The sequence below is a fragment of the Thunnus albacares genome, chromosome 7 (genome assembly GCF_914725855.1).
Source record: "Thunnus albacares chromosome 7, fThuAlb1.1, whole genome shotgun sequence".
In the NCBI taxonomy this organism is placed as follows: Eukaryota; Metazoa; Chordata; class Actinopteri; order Scombriformes; family Scombridae; genus Thunnus; species Thunnus albacares.
In genome coordinates, this window is record NC_058112.1 from 33,970,065 (window position 1) to 33,991,436 (window position 21,372).

Here is a 21,372-nt window from a genome sequence, read left to right on the forward strand (position 1 = left end):
ATGATCTGGCATCTGTACGAGGCCCCCAAAGAGACTTCAACCAGAGAGGCGAGAATGGGATTTCTTAATGTTATCCGGGTCATGATGGATGTAGGTATGAGAGTGGGACGAGGCTGGGCATGGTGCTCCGGGAATCGATTTAACGAAGAAATTGATTCCACTGAGGTAGGTCTGTATGGTGGAAGACTTGATCTTGAGTTGAGTGTGGGAGAATATAATGAAGCAGGAGAGGGTAAGAATGTCTGGTGAAGGGAATGGGAGTCCGTGGGAGACGTGAAAGGTTTTAAAGGAATTCCAGCCGGTGAGGTATGGAGGTAGTGTTCGAGGGGCGACGCTGTTGATGATGTTGTCCCGTGAAGTGGTGACCAGTTGTTCCAGTTGCGGGTTCAGTTGTAGATTGTGGCTGAAAACGGTGGGACTGGAGTTGGAAGAGGGTTGGAGGCTGGAGCTAGTTGTCTGAATTTCTGAAACATGAAACGAGAGAGTGAATCAGCGATTGCGTTTTTGTGGCCTGGAATGTGGAGTGCTCGGATGATGAACTGGTGCTGGGCTGAAACCAATGTGAGCTTGCGCACAAACTGCATGATGTCCAGATTGTGTGACCGGCCTTTGTTGAGGATGTCGACGACGGCGCTGTTGTCAGAGTGGATGGCAATGGTCTTTTTGGACCATCGTGCCCCCAAGGAATGGCAGCGATGACAATCGGGTACATTTCCGAAATGGTGGAGGAAGGGGCCAGGGAAGAGAAGTCGGGTGGCCATTCGGCAGAGAACCATCTGCCGCCGTAGTAACCACTGAAGCCGACTGAAGGGGCGGCGTTGGTGTATAGCTGGATGTCATTGGCGTCTGTAACGTGGATGTCATAAAAGATGGAGATGCCGTTCCAGGAAGAGAGGAACTGGTGCCACATTTTTAGTTCCATCTTGCACGCGCTGTCTAGCGTGACGTGGTTGTGGATGGATGGGACGGCGGTGGCTATGGAGAGAAGGTGTGACAAGAAAGATCGGCCCTGAGGGATGATGCGGGTGGCGTAGTTGAAATGGCCCAGCAGAGAGAGTAATTGACGTTTGGTGCATGTGTTGGCCGTGAGAAAGTTTTGAATGAGTAGAGAAATGCGGTGGAGTTTCTCAGTAGGCAGAGATGCTTGGAGTGTAATGGAGTTGAGGGTGATGCCAAGGAATTCCAAGGAAGTGCTTGGGCCTTCTGTTTTCTCTGGAGACAGGGGAACGCCGAGATCAGTGAATGTGGAAATCATTGTGGTGAGACCGTATGACGGGGGCGAAGACGGGGGCGTGACCGTGAGGAAGTCGTCAAGTAGGAGGATGACGTACGGGAGTTTATAATTGTTGGAAAGAATCCAGCAGAGGGCTTCGGACAATGAGTCGAAAATTTTTGGGCTGCTCTTGTAGCCGAAGGTTAGACGCACGGCAAAATAGTATGCGCCCTTCCAGGAGACCCCGAAGAGGTGCCAGTAGTCGGGGTGGATGGGGAGGACTTTGAAAGCACTTGTGATGTCCGCCTTGGACAACCATGCTCCCTGGCCCGCGAGGCGGATGAGGGAAATGGTGTGGTCTATGGTGGCGTATTGCATGGAAAAGTCCAGGCTGGGAATCAGGCTGTTAATGCTTGGAACAATGGAACCGTGGGGGGACGAGAGGTCGATGATGAGCCTCTTTTTCCCAGAGTACTTCCTGGTTGCCACTCCGATTGGGCTGACTCTGAAAGACGGGAAAGGGGGGCTGGAGAAAGGGCCAATCATGAAGGCGTCATCAACTTCTTTTTGCAGTAGTCTGTCAACTGTGGTGGGTTCAGACAGGGCTGATTGCAAGTTGTTGCATATGTGAGTGGACTCAGGCGTGGCCTGCAGACCCGGATGGAAACCGTAGGTGAAGCCCTGAATGAGGAAGTTGACGAACTGGGTGTCTGGATGGTTTTGTAGGGCGGTGGCTAGGGCGTTGATGTTAACGGGGGTATTGAGATGCTTACACAGCTGTTGCTTTGTCGGGTTGTGTGGGCATGCGGCTCTGGTGTGGGCTCCCCTGCAGAATGAACAAGTGTGGAGGAATTTGCAGCTGGAGGAGCTGCAACTGAGGTCGTTGAAGTTATTGCAGATCATCCATCCTCCCTGGTAGAGGACAGGTCTCCCTCTCCTGTCCGTGCCTTTGGGGAGGGGGCCGAGGATGGACGGGTGATCTAAGGCAGGTTTGGGGGTGATGGATGGTGGGGGAGCCGCCGATGGCAAGTAGTGTGGCATGGCTGGGCTTCGCTTGTCTGTTACCGAGGCGCGGGGCAGGGGGGCGGAGAGGGTGCATGCTGCGGCGGGATGGGAAGGGGCGCCGCACGTTTCGCAGTGCAGAGAAGCGCGAGCTGCGAAAACTCGGAAGTATAGCTCGTGGTCCAGTGTTCCCCAGTACGTGCCCTGGTTGAACTGTTGGAGGCGACCAGCGGCTTGGGAGGCGAAGAGGATATGATAGGTATAGAAACCGTTGCCGCCGAAACGCAAGGCCAGGTCGAGAATTAATGACAAGTAATCATCGAGCTCGGACCTGCGGTCAGGGAAGGCTGAACAAATTATGTCTCTATACGATGAGAACGCAAAAGCGAACTCGGCGACTGTTAGGTCCTTGGAGCGAGCAGGAAGTGGCTGTTTAAGTTCCAAGGGGCCGAATGAGGTGAGCAGTTCCCTGGGGATGTGAGGATTAATTGATGTAGGGTGAATGAGTTGAGTGAGATCAATGTAATTACCGGTTAGGATCTGCTGCCTGAGGGTGGGAGACGCGGGGGAGGGCCGGGCGGATGCTAGGGGGTGCACTGGTGGCTGGGCGGTGGCCAGGGTGTAGATGCTGGATGGAGGTGTGGGAGCCAGGAAAAGGCCGAGGCTGGCCGTGTGTAAGGCTGTAGGATAAGGAGGTGCAGGTGCTGTAGTACGGGTAATGCTAGAGTGTGGGTCGTGGGGAGCCGGGGGGTAGGGGAGGAGACAGGGAGGGTGAAAAGAAGAAAGAGGAGGAACAGGTTGGGTATCGAGGGCTCGACGATACCGTCGTCGACGGAGGATGGGGGCCGAGAGGCCGGGATGAGGGAAACCGAGGAGCGCAGGCGAGGCTGCCGGAACGATCGGACGCTGGGGGACTCTGGGACTTCGAACAAGTCCTCGTCCGAAGCGTTGAGGAGCAGTTCGAGGTCCATGATGTGAGTAAGAAGTTTTAAGTTTATGCTGGTGTGTCACAGGGTGCTTGCAAGCTGAGACAAAGGGAAGAGGAGCAGATATGGTGTGCTTAAATACCCTGTGGTGCGGAAATGGGTTGCGTACAAGGCGTGGTCTTTGGTTCCCGAACTTTGTTTATAAGTCTATAAACTTCATTTAGATGAACTTTTAAAATGTTGCAGGTGGAGTTTCCCATGCCCTTCCTTTCTGTGAGGTGTGTCAGGAGGAATTATGTGTAGAAGGGTTAGTCTCGCCTTCACCTCATTTTTACCTGCCTAGCCCCGCGTAGTCACTTTTACCTGGCTGGTCACGGCCACTTATGTCACTTCCCCTTTTTGTTAGTATGTTACTTTCCATATAAGTATTACAGTTGTTCCACTTCTATATGTTCCTTATTTCAACAAGAGATTATTTCTATTCTATGTGCCACTAAATACTAGAATAATTTTGATATTCATGGCAGAAGGTTAATATCTCACTACTAATAAGATGAAGGAGGTGTCCTTTAAGCTTATACACAAATTCTATCATGCAAAACATTTCATATTACACATATTAATGTATATTGTGTGTATTGTTCTGCACATCCTGAAACTGTGCTTCATTTATTATTTTGGCTTTGTTGATAAAATACTGTGGGAAGAGGTTTCTAAGTTTATTAACGTGACATTTATGGCTGATTTTTACTTTTCTGTATAAACATGTTCTGTTTGGGTTTTTAAGTTACAACAGAAAGAATGAGAAACAAGCTTACATCATCAATTATCTGAGCTGAGTTTCATATTCATAAGTGTGTTTTATTGGTTTTATGTATTTACTTTTTAAAAAACTATAATCCATAATATTATCCCTGCAACAAATTCATTCACAATGTTGGACCTGATGATTCCTCTTTATGTTCCTTCTGCAAAAAACATGTTGAGTCCTTTTCTCATTTATATTCATGTCCATACTCATTCAAGTAACTTTTGGATTCAGATTTTTTTATTAACCTGTGAGACTCATAAGCTACCTGTTAAACAACGTATTGGCTTATTTTTGACTGTGGAGTCCAACAACAGTGAAGTTAATAACTTGATAAAACTGCTGTATCTTTTGGACAAACATCATATTCACAAAGTCAGATTTCTTCAGTTTCTTCCAAACAAACTTGTTTTATGTTGAACTTCAGACATTCTGTGATTCTGTCAGTAGAGTCCCAAAACAAAAAAGCTTTAAAAGACATCTCATCTCTTCAGAAACATTGCAAACAAAATTTTCAGATTTCAGTTGGTTCGCAACATCTTATTCACTTGTTTAAGTTATATTTATTATTTTTTCTTTATCGATTTCTGTTATCTTTTTTAGTATATAATTTTATTTCTGTTTGTGTTTGTGATCAGTTTATTCCATTATATTTCTCCCCAGTATACCCTATACTGTTGTTTGTCTTGTAATATTACTGTGCTGTAAATAAAGTTGTAGTGACTTGATTTCGCCACAGTGAGGGGCTGTTACCGAGATATGTGATTGACACGTCGTCATGCGGCGGCTCCACGTAGTAAATCAAACATCTGCAGACTTGCGCTTAAGATGTATTTATTTACCACCGTGTACCAATAAAGCATTTGCTATACACACACTTACATCTATAACTTGCATGAAAACAAACAAAAAAGGCTTAAAGATTAGCCTCTAAACGGCGGTAAAAACCAACTGTGTGCTTCTCCTGATAAGCAGCACACCTGAGGAGTAATCGCCTCTTCTTCTACATATGCATTTCCGTATGCTGCTGTCCAATACGCCACCTACTGTGGTAACCAGGGAATGACCTCAACACACACATAGATACAAATGGCTCCAACAAAAGTTGACCAAAAATTAATTTAAAAAAAAATCTTCCCCTTCGTGAGTTGTATTGGTGGTTTGCAAACTAAGAAATGGTGCATTACCGTCGACGGCTGGTATCAAGTGTTGAGTCCAGAAATACATTCTGTTGGATGAGTGAGTTTCCCACAATAACTTGTAGAATCTCGGATCTTTTCCATGTTTATTAAACAGCTGTAGTCATCACACAGCAGCAGGAATGATATGTGTGTTTCATATACAGTCTCTGATTCGAGAGAGCGGCTGTGCATCATTTTAAGCGCGGTTGGCACAGCAGAGGAAACTTTATTAATTATTTTAATCTTCCAACACGGCAACAGGATCGGTCAGGATCTGCGGTGATTAATGTTGTGCACTTTCTGAACATCACACTGGAAAGCTGTTAACAATAAATAAAGTTTAACAATAAAATCGTTTGAAGTATTGCGGCTGTCCTCAGGATGCGTCCTGAGCTTCATCAAGTCTGTGTGGACGTTTTTATTAAATAAAAGTTCGAACTGAGTTTAGAGAATCAAATATTTTTTGTGTCATGTCACCAGGATTATTCCAGTGAGTTTTCAGTTTTGCCACTTGCGGTCAAATATCAGAATATCTGCAGTAGTCAGTTCTGCGCACGTACGTGTGTCCATATAATCCCCTAGTTTCTAAACACCTCAGTCTGAATCTGCAGTTTCTCTGTTGCTCTGTTGCGTCCAGACAGACTGATGCCAGCTGTGGGAGGAGTCTCACACTGTGAGGCTGAACATCATGAAAAGGTTACATAATCAGGACTTTTGTATTTTATTCACATGAATCCAGCTGACTGACACCAAACCTGAAGACAACAGCAGTGAGTTCTGCATCTGCTCTCAGTCTGCTTATACAGTAAGTAAGTCACTGAAAGAATAAATATGCAATTTAAGGGAAAATGGGACATGAAATTAATTGATTAATTATATTTGGGGGTTTGTGAAGAGATTGAGAAGATTAATATAGTTAGAAGGTGTTTTTAGGTACAGTATGTTTGTCCTCCAATATGCACACATACCAGAGATTCCTCTGTGGTTATGTTGTAGACAGTTAACCTGTATTGATTTCGGCACCTAATTTTGATTTAGTCTTAGTCTTTCAATAACGTACGTTACTTTTAGTCAACATTGAGTCATTTGATTGTTTTTAGTTTTACTCAACAAAAACTAAAGCTGATATAGTTTTCGTCAGTGACATTCTCATTTTTGTCACAAACTTTAAATTTGTCTTATAGGTATTTTGAGGCTACAGCTATGGCCATCTTCTGTACAGTTAATATGGTTACAGGTGGAAAAGGCACAATTTACTTGTTCACACACACAGTGTCCTACTTTCACACTACATACTATAACTATTTAGTATATTCTTAATAGTATTTGGCATTTATAACAAGAAAGTTAAACTACTTCATTTCATACTAAGCAGGAAAGGATGCAATATGTGCAACTTCAGAGTGCTGCCGCCAGTTAAACCTAACAGAAAGACAGAAAAATGTCTTCAAACATTCAATAATTATTTTTTGTTTTCTGGGAACTGTTTCACTACCTGTTTCACTACCATTTATTAATCTGTCTCACTGTGAGCAGCTCCTCAGTTCATTGTTGATGTATTAACAATGTAAGTAAGCGAGTATATGTAGTGTTTCCAAACTCAGTGTGAACATGAGCTACAGCTAATGTTAATGTCACTGACACATTGTATTTATATATAATTGTAACATATTGTCCAAATAAAGTCTCTTAAGTTTTGAAAATCTCATTCTGTTTTCAGAAGTTTGATTGGCATTCAAGATAATTCATGGTGCTGCTTTTCCACCATTTAACAGCTTTTTTCAGCTCCGCTCTGAGCAGATGAGCAGAACCTCTGGATCTGCTCTAAACTCAGACTTAAACATCCCCCTGCAGTGGACTGCCTCTGCACAATCCGTTTTTTTTATTTACGGCCATCAAATATTGGAATATGCTTCCAGCTGAGCTTAAAACTTTCAGACTTTCATTCTTTTTCCTGTAATGCAAAAAATGGATATTAAACAACCAGTCATGACAACATTAATTTTACAGTGATTCAGATTTTAAACTGTAATAATTTGTAATTCTATAATTGTACTGGATGAATGTGCTGGTATTTATATTGTCTGTAGAATTGTTAGTGTAGTACAGACTATGCAATGGTGTTACATGTAAATGAACATTTTTATTATCTGGTAATTGTTCTGTGTACCTGCCCAGGAACCGCAGATGGAAATTAGCTAATAGCTAAGTCTGGCATAAATCCTTTCTTCTCATTTGAGATTTTTTTTTTTGTGCATGATCCTTGTTTAATAACGACTAATAAAGACTAATAAAGACTTGTTTGTGCTCAGCTCAGAATGGACAGGGAACAGTGTTGTGTGAAGCTGTCGGTCCAGCCGTCCAGAGGACTTGTGGATGAGAAGTTCACCGTCCTGGTCCAGAATGCCCCTCCTGGTTCCCAACTCACGGTCCACGCTCTGCACCAGTGTGAAGATGGACACACATGGGAGGCGTTCGCTCACTACATCACCAACGCCACCGGGACAGTGAATGGTACATGGTCCAAAATCTAGACCTGGAAAATACAGGGTTTTTAATTTTTTATATTTAGACCTTTGTACAATAGGTTTGCAGAAATTCAAAAAGCAATTTAAAATGTCCCGGTTTTCTAACATTTGCCAATTGTTTAGTCTCTTTCTTTCGCAGTAGTATGGTATTATCCTTTAAGATGTTATTTAAAATAATGTTCAGCTGTAGACTGAGATGGTCTAGTGCAGTGGTTCCCCACCTTTCCTTAAAGGTCCAGTGTGTAGGATTTAGTGCCATCTAGGGTGGGATTGCAGATTGCAACCAACTGAATACCCTCACCTTTCCCTACCAAATGTGTAGGTGAACCTGTAGTTGCCACAAAACTTGTGAAACGCCCTGTCTATAGCCAGTGTTTGATTTGTCCGTTCTGGGCTACTGTAGAAACATGGTGCAACATGGCAGCCCCATGAAAGAGGGCCCGATCTCTAGGTAGATATAAAGGGCTCATTCAAAGGTAATAAAAACACAATTATTCTTATTTTCAGATGATTATACACTAATTAAAACATACTTATGAATATTATATTCCATTTCTGCCAGGTCCGTTCTGCTAGATGCCATTAAATTCTACATACTGGTCCTTTAAGGGACCCTTACTGAGTAACCTGATGACTCCCGATGAAGTGACATATGTTATTGATATTGCATATTATATTCAAAGCATAACAATAGCAGTACAGAACAACTGTACATTAATTAGTAGTGTACGCAATAATTGCAGGAAGTTTGTGTAAAACTAGTAATTTGGATGAATTTTGAGCAGATTATTTCCTGTAAATATTTCAGTTCATCAGAAAAGAGTTTTCCATGTATTTTTAGAACTTTTTATAAAAGAGTTTTACTTGTGTTTTTAGGAACTTTTTACACAATTTTCTGTCTGTATTATTTTCTTATTTTCTTCTTCTCCCTGACACTTGGCCATTTTTGTATTAGCTCTTCGGTTGTTTAAACTGTTTACTTTTCTAATGCAGGACAAGGCTGTTTAGCAGAGAGTGAAGGTTCTGTGAATATAGCTTGTCTTCATGTCTTTACCTTAAGAGTTTTTGAAGTTTATAGATTAATTAACAATCTAAACTTTAAAAATAACAATTACATTTCATTGTTTCCTCACAGAAATTAATGAAATGCTAAGAAACGTTGTCTTACACCCCTTAAAATCAAGATGACCCCCTGTAAAACTTTGTTGCCCCCTCGTGGCGGTTGGGACCCCCAGGTTGGGAACCAGTGGTCTAGTGGACTGTCAGTATTATATCATACTGAGCACCAACCCAAATCATCAAGTTCATTCACAACAAAAACTGGGAATTTGGAGAAAGATGTTCATTTTTTGAAATGTTTAACCTAGACACAAGCAATACAGATTAAAACTGATCATTTAAGTTCAAATTTAGAAGAATCTAATAGTTGTTTGTACCCTCATAGTTTCAGAGGATCTCAGTCTGGGTGGGACATATTCTGGGGTTGAACCGATGGGTCTGCTGTGGAGCCTCAGACCAGTTCCAGGCAGCAAACCTGGGCTCAGGTAAGCCAACTGGACCAGAGCTGTTCAGATGATCCCAATAAATACAGAATCAATTATCAGTATCAGAGCTGACTCTTACCCATCATCCCTCAGGATGAGGAAGATGAACGTCCAGACTCCCATGGAGATCAGGATCTCGGTGTACCAGGGTCACCCAACTGAAGGCTTCATAACTCAGGTGCCGCTGGCCAGCGAGTTGGTGGAGCGCTGGTACATGGCGCCCGGCGTCCGCAGGATCCCGATCACAGAGGGTGGACTCACTGCGACCCTCTTCCTGCCCTCAGGTAGGACTAAAGGAGAGTCTGGAGGGAGGTTTCAGGTCTGACGGTCTGAGCAACACAGACCAGTGACATCAGAGTGAGTTCAGCGCTGCAGCAGAAGTGAGATGAGATGTTAGGAAGGGCTAGCAGGAGGCGTGGAGGTGTAGTCTGAAAATGTGGTTATGATACTTTTGTCATCCTGTTTGTTCATGCTGTATTTCTGCAACTTTGCTCTCTTGGTCATTTCTGTACACACAACATCTATCGCTCCTCTGTTACTCTTTCTGAGCTTTCTTCCATTTTTTTCCCTCTTTTTTTAGGGAGTTGTTCTTTATTTGAATGGAGGGTCTAAGGACAGAGGATGTCGTATTGCAAATCTGTTACTTTTGATATTGGACAATACAAATAAAAACACTTTATAATACAGTCCGTGTTTTACGGTGTAACTTCCTCGTATGAATCCATTCATATAAAACCAGTTCTTACTGGTACTTAAATGTAGGTACAGCAGAAGAAAACAAGACAAGGAACAAGGGAGTAACAATTGAGGATTTAGATTGTAACTGCCCGATGTTTACCATGTAATTTCCTGGAACTTATGGTGTAACTTCCTCGTATGAATCAGTACATATGTATAAGGATGAAGTACAAATGTTTTTGCCAATTGCTCATGGCGGTTATGAAAATCATTTTTTTATGCATGTGTGTTTGGCAGACAGGCAAGCTTCACCCATACTCCAGGGAATTATTATGCTTATGTCTTCTGCTTCATTGTATGAATTTGAATAAGAACAAGTTGAGAAATGGGTCTGTACTTTTGAAAATTAGCTCCTAGCAGCCATGTTGGTTCAGCACTGCAGCAGCTCATAATGGGCAAACTTACCTCTCTCAAGTGCACAGAAATGGAAGGCTTGTATTGTCATCCGAGGATGGAACAAATAATACAGCAATGTAATAACAAACATAGTATATCTATAATTGCACAATAATATGGTATGCAGGTAAGGATTTTATTCTTTAATTAAACAGAAACCACAAGGTATATACTGTTCTCCCGATGAAGACATAAGCATAATAATTCCCTGGAGCATGGGTGAAGCTTGCTTGCCTGTCAAACATACATGTATAAACAATGATTTTCATAACTGTCATTACCTATAATTACCAGCGGCCAGTTCCTGTTGGTGAGACCAGCACCTGCTAAAATTCACTAGCTTGTAGGAACTAGTTTTTGGTTTAAAGGTCTTTATAAAGGAAGGACATGTCTTTAAAAATGTACTTTAAAACACACATTCTCTAACATACTTATTTGCAGCGAGATGCATGTTTTGTCTACAATATACCACCTAATGTTATTTAGAAAAAAAACTGTTGAATTCTTTGAAAACCTCTATTTTGTGTTTCATTTCAATCATTTCACCATCAAACATTTGAAGTAGAACAAGCAAAATTAATCATGTACAGAAATCATTTTCCAGGATTTTTAGGGACATATTCAGTAACTTACAGTGCGTACATGTTGGTTGTTACTCACAGTGGGTCATCTTAAAATGATTCAAACTGGACAAATTGACTGACTGATGGCCTGTCAGCTGGATCCATTGGAGGAGTAAAAACTGGAGAGCCAGGTGTGGTGGTAGGCACTGCTCTAAATCTGGAGGATCTTATAATGCAAGACAATCTGTAAGAGGTTGATGCCATCTGCTCTTAAAAAGTGACTTTAGATAAGATGGATGTTCAACACCAGCACCTTTGGAGATGGCTTCATAATGTTGCTCAGTCCTTAGAAACAGGTGTTACACACATGACAGATTTTATTTATGAGCAATGAACAGTGCACTATAGCAAGTGTGAAATGTAGCTATTGCTATAGGTTTAACTAAAAGGCATAACTTACCAGCATTATCATCTTCTTGGATGACATGACCCCATTTTGCAGCAGGGGTAGAGGTGTTTGATGGACCTGCAATGAAATAAAAAAATGAATTAAACACTGGCTTATTTTTTAAAATGCAGAAGCCTATTATTTTATGCCCCCTTTATACACACCAATCATGTACTTTAATAGTGCTCCTGGAAAGGAGATGTAATGAGTAAGTTATTAAAGTTAGCCCTTTAGAGGCAGAGGCCAAACTGGGCCTATTTCTGCCTAAACTTGTATTGTTCTGTTAAATGCTTTATAACACCAGATGTGAACATCACAGCTCCATAGATAATGTTAGATAGATAATGGATAGATGATGACTTAAATGATAATGATAGCTGATGGCTTAAATTAAAGAGGACACTTGAACCATTAAATTTATTAACTTTAATCATTGACTTTTATCATTTCCATGAGTAACACTTAGTAATAGGTCCAGCCATGCAGGTTTGTAAACTGTTTTTGGTGTTTGACTCATCTGAAGGACCTGGACCTTTCCCCGGCCTTCTGGACCTGTGGGGGGGTGAAGGGCATTTGTTGGAGTACCGTGCGGCGCTGCTGGCCTCTCATGGCTTTGCCTCCCTGACCCTCGACTACCTGACTCCTAAAATCGCCTTGGAAACTGGAAAGATGGTGGACAACCAGTACTTTGAGGTAAATCTGACAAATGTCCCAAATGACATATTCTACTATACAAAACATTAATTCAATGTTCCGTCCAAAAAATACACCAAAATAAGATTTTGTAAAAAGCTCAATAACAAGCTGACAGACGCACAGCTCTGACATATTATCACCTTATAGAGTTTTTGTAGCTAACATGCTAGCAGACAGCAGACACAGAGCAACATGAACATTGTCCCATTGGAGTCGTGTTTTTGTCCATGTGATAAATGTGAGTCTGTAAGTTTCTGCCGAGGCAGAGTGTTCATTTTTATTTCATTCCCCGATCCTTTGAGGTGTATGAAGCTTAAACATTAAAACATTGCAACAGTCTCTCATCCATCATTTGTGTTTTAAGATTCAAGAAAGTCAAGATTCAAGAAAAATGTACAGAATCTGAAAGAGAAAACGACATCGAACAACTACATTAAACTTAAAGAACGGTTCATGGTTTTCCAGTGTTTCTTCAAACAGTCAGGTGTCCATATGAACAGTGAAAGAGGTTTTCCTCACTGTAATCATGAACAGGAGGAATGATTACAGCAAGAAAAACGTATTTTAGAGTTCATTTCAGCTCTGTTTTGCTGTTTTGCGAAACCGTTTGTTGCCCTGAGCTAATGACTAACTAATGCTCATATTGACTTTGACTTTGTTCAAACAGTTTGATTTCAATATTCATAGCAGCACACAAAGTTCTTTCTCTGACTGATGGTACTTGGTAAGATAAGAGATGAGTTATGAGTCGGGTTAGCTTACATTATTAGAGACAGAAATTTTTTACGCCCTGGAGGAAAACTTCTTGTCACGGCCTGCACATGAAAATGTCTCACAGATACATGCAACATGCAAACAACATACATTTTAACATGGACAAATGTGCGCCCACATTTATCCTCTCACAGTTACATGAAATCCTGAGGATCCTGGGGAAAATGCCTTACAAGACATTAAAAAGTCTTATACCATAGCTACTGAAGAAGTCTGGATTCTGATTGGTTTGAGGGTGTGGATCAACTCTTAGTAACCATACAGTTTAACTGGACAGCTATGATGTAATGTTTGGTCTGGACTTATTTTATTACATTATCCATCATCTCTGTTATATTTCAGATTCATATCTACTTGATTTGACTCATTTGGACGCTGTAGCTTCATATTAGCTTCAGATAAACTTTTAAATACATTTTTGCACAGAAGGAGGACTGTGGATTTTGTCCCCCATCACTTCCATTGTAAGTGCATTATGAAGGGATCTTCTAACGGTCAGTATGAACAGGAGGAATGATTACAGCAAGAAAAACATGTTTCATTGTTCATGTGGGCTCCTGACTGTTGTTTTAAGACACACTTGAAAAATTAACCCATCGTCTAAAGCAAGGAAACGTTATTGCAAAACTTAAGTCACCTGACACTCACCTGAGGAAAGCCGAGAGTCAAAGTTCACATCCAGATTATAGCAGCCTGCTTCACATTAAACGACCGACTGCCAAGACATGATAAGAGCTGGTTTATGGAAATGTGGGGCTAATAAAAACTGTTTTGTGAAATCTAACATGAATGTCTGATAAACAGACTGAACTACAAACCAGCTGTGACCATCTGAAATGCAGAAACATGTCCAGTGTTTTACCCTCTACAATAGTGCGGGCAAGCTTGATTGGAATGTTAATATAAATACTAATGGTGTGAAGTATGAGAATCCATGCAATCAAAACTTATAATTTGTTGTGTTTTCTTGCTGCAGACAGCTTTCCGAGTCCTGCAGCAGCATCCTCAGGTCCTCGGCAGCAGGATCGGCATGGTGGGCCTTTCCCTCGGTGCCAGTTTCACACTCAAAATGGCCGTTTACTCCGAGGTTATAAAGGTAAAATTCATGATCTTCATGCGGCTCCACTTGTTCAAAGATCCCCTCCTAGACAGAAAAACTGTGCTTTGACTAGTAATTTGTCAAAGAAACCAGAAGATATTCACATTCACAGCTGGTCAGTGTTGTGAATTTTCATGTCAAAGTTGAACTCCATTTAAATGAAGTAATCTCAGCCTGAAATGTAATTGTTATAATTTTGATGTGTCCCTTTGTGGTGTTTCTGCTCAGTTTTATGCCTGCTCCTGAAGCTCTAAGCTAAGTCAAGTCAAGTCAGTTTATCTATAGAGCACATTTGAAAACAACAAAACTTGACCAAAGTGCTTTAGAGAGAAATACAACCAAATAAAAACACATACGAATCAAGGGGAAAATTAATACAAGTTTGGAATAAAATAAATAAATATAGGATCTAAATCCTAAGAAGACAACAGCAGTGCAAAGAGAACATATAATAAATAGAGGGGCTAAAGATCAATAAATAAAAAGTGTGAGCAATCATGTCTTCATGGTGATTATTAGTGGAAAATACCCAATCACCTCTGGATTTTAACTGGGAGCACTGAATGACGAACAGTGATTGGTCAGCAGATCTGAGGGGATGAAGGCTGAAGAATGAAATGAAAAGCTGGAGCCAGTCCATGCAGTGCTTTAAAAACAAATAAAAGATTCCTAAAATCTATTCTGTATTTGACTGGTAACCAGTGAAGAGAGGAGTCGCGCTGCTGCATTACAAATAATTGTATTTTACACATTGCTGTTTGTCATTTTGTGTAGTTTTTCTGTTCTCTGTAAACACTTGTATATGTAAAGTGTGTGTGTGTGTGTGTGTGTGTGTGTGTGTGGTCTCTCAGCTCAGCAGTGTGGTGTGCATTAATGGGACTCATGTGCAGCCAGTCGATGGATCTGTGGAAGAAATGCTGGAATACTGTAGAAGGTAAGTTGATCTGTTGTCAGTTACTTTGTCATTTATGTTCAACAGCTCAACAACTACAGATATCATTCCTGCTCCCCAGAGAATTAACTTTAAATTTGAATGACCCCATGATGTTTCCTCTAGCGCAGTAGTACTCATACACAAGTCTTTGAGGTCCACTGCATCAAAAGTCCACATCCCTATTGCCAGAATAAAACGCTGGCATTGTACGTTGCTGCAAACTGCAGATATGTTAAAAGTCTACATTTCAATGTTGGCCTTTATCAGTTCAATAATTATGTTTTATGATGTAACAATGCTGTGGTTAAGGTCTGGTAGGGTTTAGGCACAAAAACCACTTGGTTAGGGATCATGGTTTGAGTTAAAATACAAAAAAACCGGCTGCAAATGTCCCAACGTCTCGCTAAAATACCCACTTTTGTCAGTTGAAACGGGAAGCAGGCAGTAGTCTCCAGGTGGTCTCGAACACTGCTCTCTGCTGTTTTGATGGTTTTCCAACAGTCTTCCGTCTGTTTTCCTAACCATCCACCAACTCTTCCTCCTCCAAATACAGTCAGCTCATATAGATGTCATCTGAACTACGTCACTTTTGAAATGTTGATATAATACGTATTGTTGAAATGTTGATACGCTACATATTAAACGTATTGAAACGTAGAGATTCAACGTATCCGTCGTTTGCAGAAACATACAATGCCAACATTTTATTCTGGCAACAAGGCTGAAGTCCATCAAGGCTGCATTACATGATGATATTTTAATACAAAAACTCCAGACATATGTGCATGAACAGAGGTGACACTTTCATTGTGTAACTGAGTCCTTAAACCTGGACGCAAACAGGCTGACATTCACACCCACTTCATGCAGTGATTGTTGAGCTGTGCAGAGGTGAGTCAGGTTTTGAACTTCTCTCTCTGCTCTTCTTCATTCTTAGCACAACTATTTCTGTCACTTTTTATGTGAGAGTGAAACACTAGTAATGTTTTCCAGGAGAGACTGTCTGACAATATGCTCCGTTATTCCCCCCATGATGGTCGGCTTTTCACTCCATCTTTAAGTGTGGCCGTTCAGAACAGCATTTGATTTCCGATGTGATCGTACAACATGTTGTAAGAAGCAGTTCTGATCAATAAATCAACACTTACTTTTTCAGCAGGAGCTCCTACATCTGACAACGATCTTATTAACTGTGACGACTTGCGGGCAGCTGAAAGATGACAGTTGAGGTGATGTGACAGTGATGTATCACTCAAAAGCAGTCCGGGTCAGGTTGCAGTGAAAATGTTTTAATTCTAAATAAAATTTAATTAAATCGCACCACACTCAGGACAAACTATATATTTTAGCTCCACTGGAAATGCTGTAAGGACACAAACAGATTAGTTTGTCCGAGTCGCCAATAATTCAAGTATGTGTTGAGTCAGAACTGAGTCAGTTGAAGTTTTTTGAGTCTCTTTTTTTTGTTTGTTTTCTGTCCAATCAGTAACGCTGAGAAGACTCGCTTCAACGAGGAGAACCAGGTGATCTGGCGAGATCTGCCGCTGCCCATCCCCACCGACCCTGAACTCAAAGTGGACGTGAGTTCAATCAGACAGAATGTCTCTTTTTATTATTTTACAATCAGTATCCTCTCTTTTTGATGACAGTTTATTTGATAGTGCAACACATCACAGTGTATCCAAAATAGTTTTCTTTTTTGGGGCGGAGGTTTCTTACAACTTGTTCTGGTGTGCTTGTATTATTATGCATATTTTTTTCTTTTTAATATCTCTGAGCAGGTGGGACGACTGCAGTGTCCTGTGATGTTGGTCGTAGCGGAGGATGATCAGAACTGGCCGGCGTCCGAGTCTGCTCAGGACGTGAGTTTACTTTCATGACAACATCCTGAGTAACAAATCTGGTGCAGAGGATTCAAGTCAGATTAGGAAGCAGGACGACAGAAGTTATAGAATAAATAATTGTGTGTATGTAAATGAACCAATAAATTGTGAAGTTATTCAATAGCTTTTAAAACTCAGCTATTTCATTTTTATTTTCATAGTAGTTTACTGAAATCTGTTTTCATTATAGAAATAAATTCCCTTTTTGTAAATGGTATTTTTCCAAGTGACACCTTTCAGCAATCACATATTGCTTTGGAGTTCCATAGGAATACAACACAGATTAATAGATGTAATTTGGAATAGAACAAACTGGTATTGTGATAGTTTTGACGCCTGTTCTTTGCAACCAAAATATGAAGTGTTTTTACACAAATCTCAACAAAACATATGGGGCCATATCTTACGCCTGGCGCAAAGCGGCGCCAAGCGCGACGCCAGTGTCTTTGTTAGTTTAAGACCTATGCAGTTGTCATTTTCCAAATGCACTTGTGCCCATCAGTGCGCCCATGGGCATGTTGGTCTTAAAATGAGATGTGGTCAGGCACATTGTTGGTGCATTGCTATCTTGAAGCAGCAGAGAGCGATTGCGCTATTGACCAACAAAAACTTGGTCTTATGTCAATGGCGCAATGTTTCACTGTTATTTTAAGGTGCATTATCATTATAGTAATATGCTCCTACACAGGCGGGTGCACAACATACACTCTGCTTGTTACAGACACAGGACGCGCAGCAGCGCACAAACATGCAACAGATTACAAATAAAAGGATTATAATGTGAAAGATTATTATTGTGTACATGAACATATTTTAAAAAATACATGTCATAATGCTTAGTCATAGTATTTATCAGAATTAACTTATCGCAGTAATGACAGATAAAAATGTCTAATCTTTCCTGCAGCATCAGTACATGATGACATGAGGAAATAAATGAGGTGAAAACAATGATTAAACTAACGAAGGAAATAAATCTGCACAGCTTCTAGCTGCTGCCAGCAGCAGGATCAGAACCTTGGAGAGCTGATCAAGTCCTGATAACTGCATTGATGATTCTTTACATGATTAAAATTAATGAACACATTTTTTAACAATATTTAACAAATATTCTTTAACATTTTTGAGAGTACAGTCATCAGGTGACCTGTTACTCCATGACTGAACAAAACGATTTTAAATAAACCAAAGCTGTAATTATAAAAATAAACCTTTTCAAAAAAACAAATGAAAATAAATTTGCAACAAATTAATGAACATGATCTTAAACTGGTGGTCTGGGGCCACGGGAGGGTTTAGGAGCAGCAGGGGCCAGTATGCGCGTTATGTATCGTGCGCTTTCACTTTACCAACGAGCAGATCCGCTTCCTTAGCAGAGAAGATGCGCCATCATAATAGCAATCCGCCAAGGTGCAAGCGCATCTGGCTCTTATAGGGAATGGGAGATGACACTCTGATTGGTTTATTGCATGTTAAGCTGAAAACACACACACACACACAGACACCAACTACTATTCTCCCCCTTTTGTTTTTCACTTTCATTTGACTTCAGATAAGGATAATCCAGACGCATGGTAATGCAGTTCAAAATGGTCTAAGTCTGAATTCTCTGTGATAAAGTATAGCTGAGATACAAATATTTACATTAAATTATCACACAGTGCATGTATCACCAGTGCTACCCAGTGGTCAAAGTAAGTAAAGTGAGTAACGTATTGAACTATGCAGTCTATGTTTAAATGTGAATGACAGTGGTGAAACGTTTAAGATTTAATTCTAATTTAATGTCTTGTAATCAATTTAGAGAGATCACGTGTTTTCTCTCAGACAAAGGATTTTCTGTTTTGCGAGGGAGAATATACGTCTCCACCCAAAAAAAAAACGCTCCACAGATCAAGACAAGGCTGTGTTACCAGAGACAACCACATCAGATCAGTTATGTCTGCTTCATCTAACGATTAAACCCTGCGGTGATTTGGCGAATCACTTGAAGAAACCGTTAAAACAAAACTTTGTCTCAAGGCTCCTGCACGGGTGGACCCTCCGCTGGGAAATCCCACAGCCGCTGAACAGCTTGTTTTCTCTACTCTGACGCCAGCAGCGAGACCGTTGAGTCACTCGTTCATCTGAAGACAAAAAACAAACGTGTCCATCTACTATGGTTGTGTCGTGTTGGTGTCGTTTGAATTGAACTCTCCAGTTAATTTCTCAGAGAAGTTGGTTGGTTAAATTACCTCAGCTTCAACTAGTTCTCCAGTTATTACACTATCATGAACATTTCACCATCAGTCATTCATAATTTATAATTCACCATTCAGTACATATTACACTCATTCTGGTTGATTATTCATTTATCTGTTTGCACTGATACCTCATTTATTCCCTCGTTCATCACTTTAGTTCAATAAATATGCATTTATCAGCATGTCGTTGTCTGTGGCTTCAATGTAAAGCAGAGAATTAGATCCCTGCATCATAACACACTACTTCAGACATGAGATTGATAAAAAGTGGTTCTGTGTGTCATCTCAGGAGGGTGGTGCTCCTGTCACGAGTTTTATTAATAAATGTAGATGTTTCTGCATCTCAATGGATGTTTTCCAGATTAAAGACCAGTTTGGATTTAATTCTATAATTCCAAACATGTCATCTAGAATCTCACAGTAACTGAAGTGTTGAAATTGAGTGTGTTCTGTAAAGATTCAGTTTGGGGACGACAGCATCAAAACATTCATTTACAAATCATATCCAAGCCGTGTCACAAATATGAGATAATGTTTTGAACTTCCTGTTTTCCAGATGAAGGAGATGATGGAGCAGGCGGGGAACAGCCACCTGCTGACCATCCTTTCGTACCCGAATGCCGGTCACCTGATTGAACCTCCGTACACGCCGCACATCAGAGCCAGCTCCTTCAAGACAGTTGACCAAGGTCAAATGTGTAAGTTCAGCTGTGGACAATAACAGAAACTTTCTGAATGATTCAAGGTTAATGTGCCAAAATCAGGACTTGAGTTTTGTGCTGTTTCTGTTTCCTGTTGTCTTTGCAGTCATGGCTCTGTGGGGCGGAGACGCGGTGCCTCATGCTCGCGCTCAGGAAGACGCCTGGAGGAAGATGCTGGCCTTCCTGCAAGAGAATCTCTACAGCAGCACAAATCCTGCTGCAACCTCATTATCACACCTGTGACAAGGCGACGACTAATGATTATAGAGTTGCAAAGTTATTTCAGGCTCCAGAAAGTTAATATCCCATTCACATTTTTCATAGACAACATTGCATGACTCACAATTTGAACACTTCTACAGCTTTGATTGACATAAAACTCTCCTGGCGTTATATATAACAGCATATCTAAGTTATTGTAATTATGAGTTTCCAACTTTTAGATAATGTTCACGTTGGAATTATGACTGGAAGCTTTTCAAAAAGCTCCAATATATCCGACGTGGCTCTTAATAATGCAGAAGTGCCTGAAAACAAAACAAATATGGACATCAGCAAAAGACCTACATGCAATGTAATTAAACCCAAATTTAATAGATATGGTGTTATATACAGTATTTCAATCCTCCTCAAACCGTCATAATGATATGAAGCTCTGTTAATACGCAGATCGTTCCCATCTCTACTATCCATCCAACAGGAGGTGAATAATGGTGTTCACAACAAATGCAAAGTGAATTTTCACCTTCCATTACTCGAGCAGGTTTGACCGCAGGATCATTTGCGTTTTTTCACCCTAAACAGCCAGCGAGCAGCAGCAGGCTCGGACCAGTCCCCACCTGGTTAACAGGAGCCAACGTGGTGATGTTACTGAAGCTCAGCCTGCCTGCTGTCATGACGGCTCAGTCCTCCTGCTAACAACAGTCAAACCGACACTTATCTGTTAACACTGAGAGATACATTATCAACTCGTCTCTGTTCGTTTCGCTGTGCACTTCCCAGACGACAAGTACAGACCTTAAAGCGCTATGAACCCAAAATAAACTTAGATTTTGCTGTTTTTCAACTGCAATAAACGAATCAAAAGGATGCCAAAATAACTACATCATGATGCTGATTTGTAAAAAGCCTGAATTCCTGCTCTGTCATTTCTGTCCACAAACAACTTTTAAAATGCTTCTTTTCTGAATGGAGTTCAGATCAATCAGAGCTGTACTTTGTGAACACTGTAGCTGCTCCATCAACACTCAAATAATGTCATCTAAAGGCATAAATACGGCAGTGACGTTATTGTTTATACACATAGATATCTACATACAGTCTAACTTTAAAATTATATAAACTCACCGACATTTAAGATGTTAATTATTGATGACAGCATCTGAGGGAGGTGTGTGACTCCGTTGTTAGCTCCAACTAAGTTAGGCTGAGAAGCGAAAGTGAAGATAAATCAATTTTTTTTTTTTTGCTGCACAAAAAAGTCGCTTCGTGTTTGGTGTGAACACACCTTAAGGCATAACTTTGGGTGGAAGTTAAAGAAATCTGCTGAGAAAACTGACAAAAATCAGTTTACTTTTGGTAAATGTCTGTAAATTTTGGGTAAATTCAGTAACTGTGGCGCGATGTTTTATTCTCAACTGCAAAAGCGTTTTGAATTTGATACTGCTCTGATTCTCAACTCTGACTGGCTCCTTA

The 21,372-nt window shown here is 40.9% G+C and overlaps 1 protein-coding gene and 1 pseudogene across 1 annotated transcript; one reads left to right on the forward strand and one right to left on the reverse strand.

The window, feature by feature from the left end:
- Window positions 1-286: 286 nt before the first annotated feature.
- LOC122985685 lies at window positions 287-3,186 on the reverse strand (annotated as a pseudogene).
- Window positions 3,187-5,873: 2,687 nt separating this feature from the next.
- Window positions 5,874-20,737, forward strand: LOC122985181 (peroxisomal succinyl-coenzyme A thioesterase-like). Its single transcript, XM_044355653.1, has 11 exons — window positions 5,874-5,935; window positions 7,443-7,644; window positions 9,103-9,202; window positions 9,296-9,486; window positions 11,871-12,040; window positions 13,794-13,913; window positions 14,768-14,850; window positions 16,337-16,430; window positions 16,632-16,712; window positions 19,533-19,674; window positions 19,784-20,737. The coding sequence occupies exons 2-11, from the start codon at window positions 7,449-7,451 to the stop codon at window positions 19,918-19,920; spliced, it is 1,314 nt and encodes a 437-aa protein (XP_044211588.1). The 5' UTR covers window positions 5,874-5,935; window positions 7,443-7,448; the 3' UTR covers window positions 19,921-20,737.
- Window positions 20,738-21,372: the final 635 nt, after the last annotated feature.

Excerpts from the sequence above, each read along its gene's own strand:
- LOC122985181 (XM_044355653.1), top strand. The coding sequence starts at position 7,449 with ATGGACAGGGAACAGTGTTGTGTGAAGCTGTCGGTCCAGCCGTCCAGA. Across the intron at positions 14,851-16,336 it reads ATGCTGGAATACTGTAGAAG|TAACGCTGAGAAGACTCGCT; the intron begins GTAAGTTGATCT and ends CTGTCCAATCAG. Across the intron at positions 16,431-16,631 it reads ACCCTGAACTCAAAGTGGAC|GTGGGACGACTGCAGTGTCC; the intron begins GTGAGTTCAATC and ends ATCTCTGAGCAG.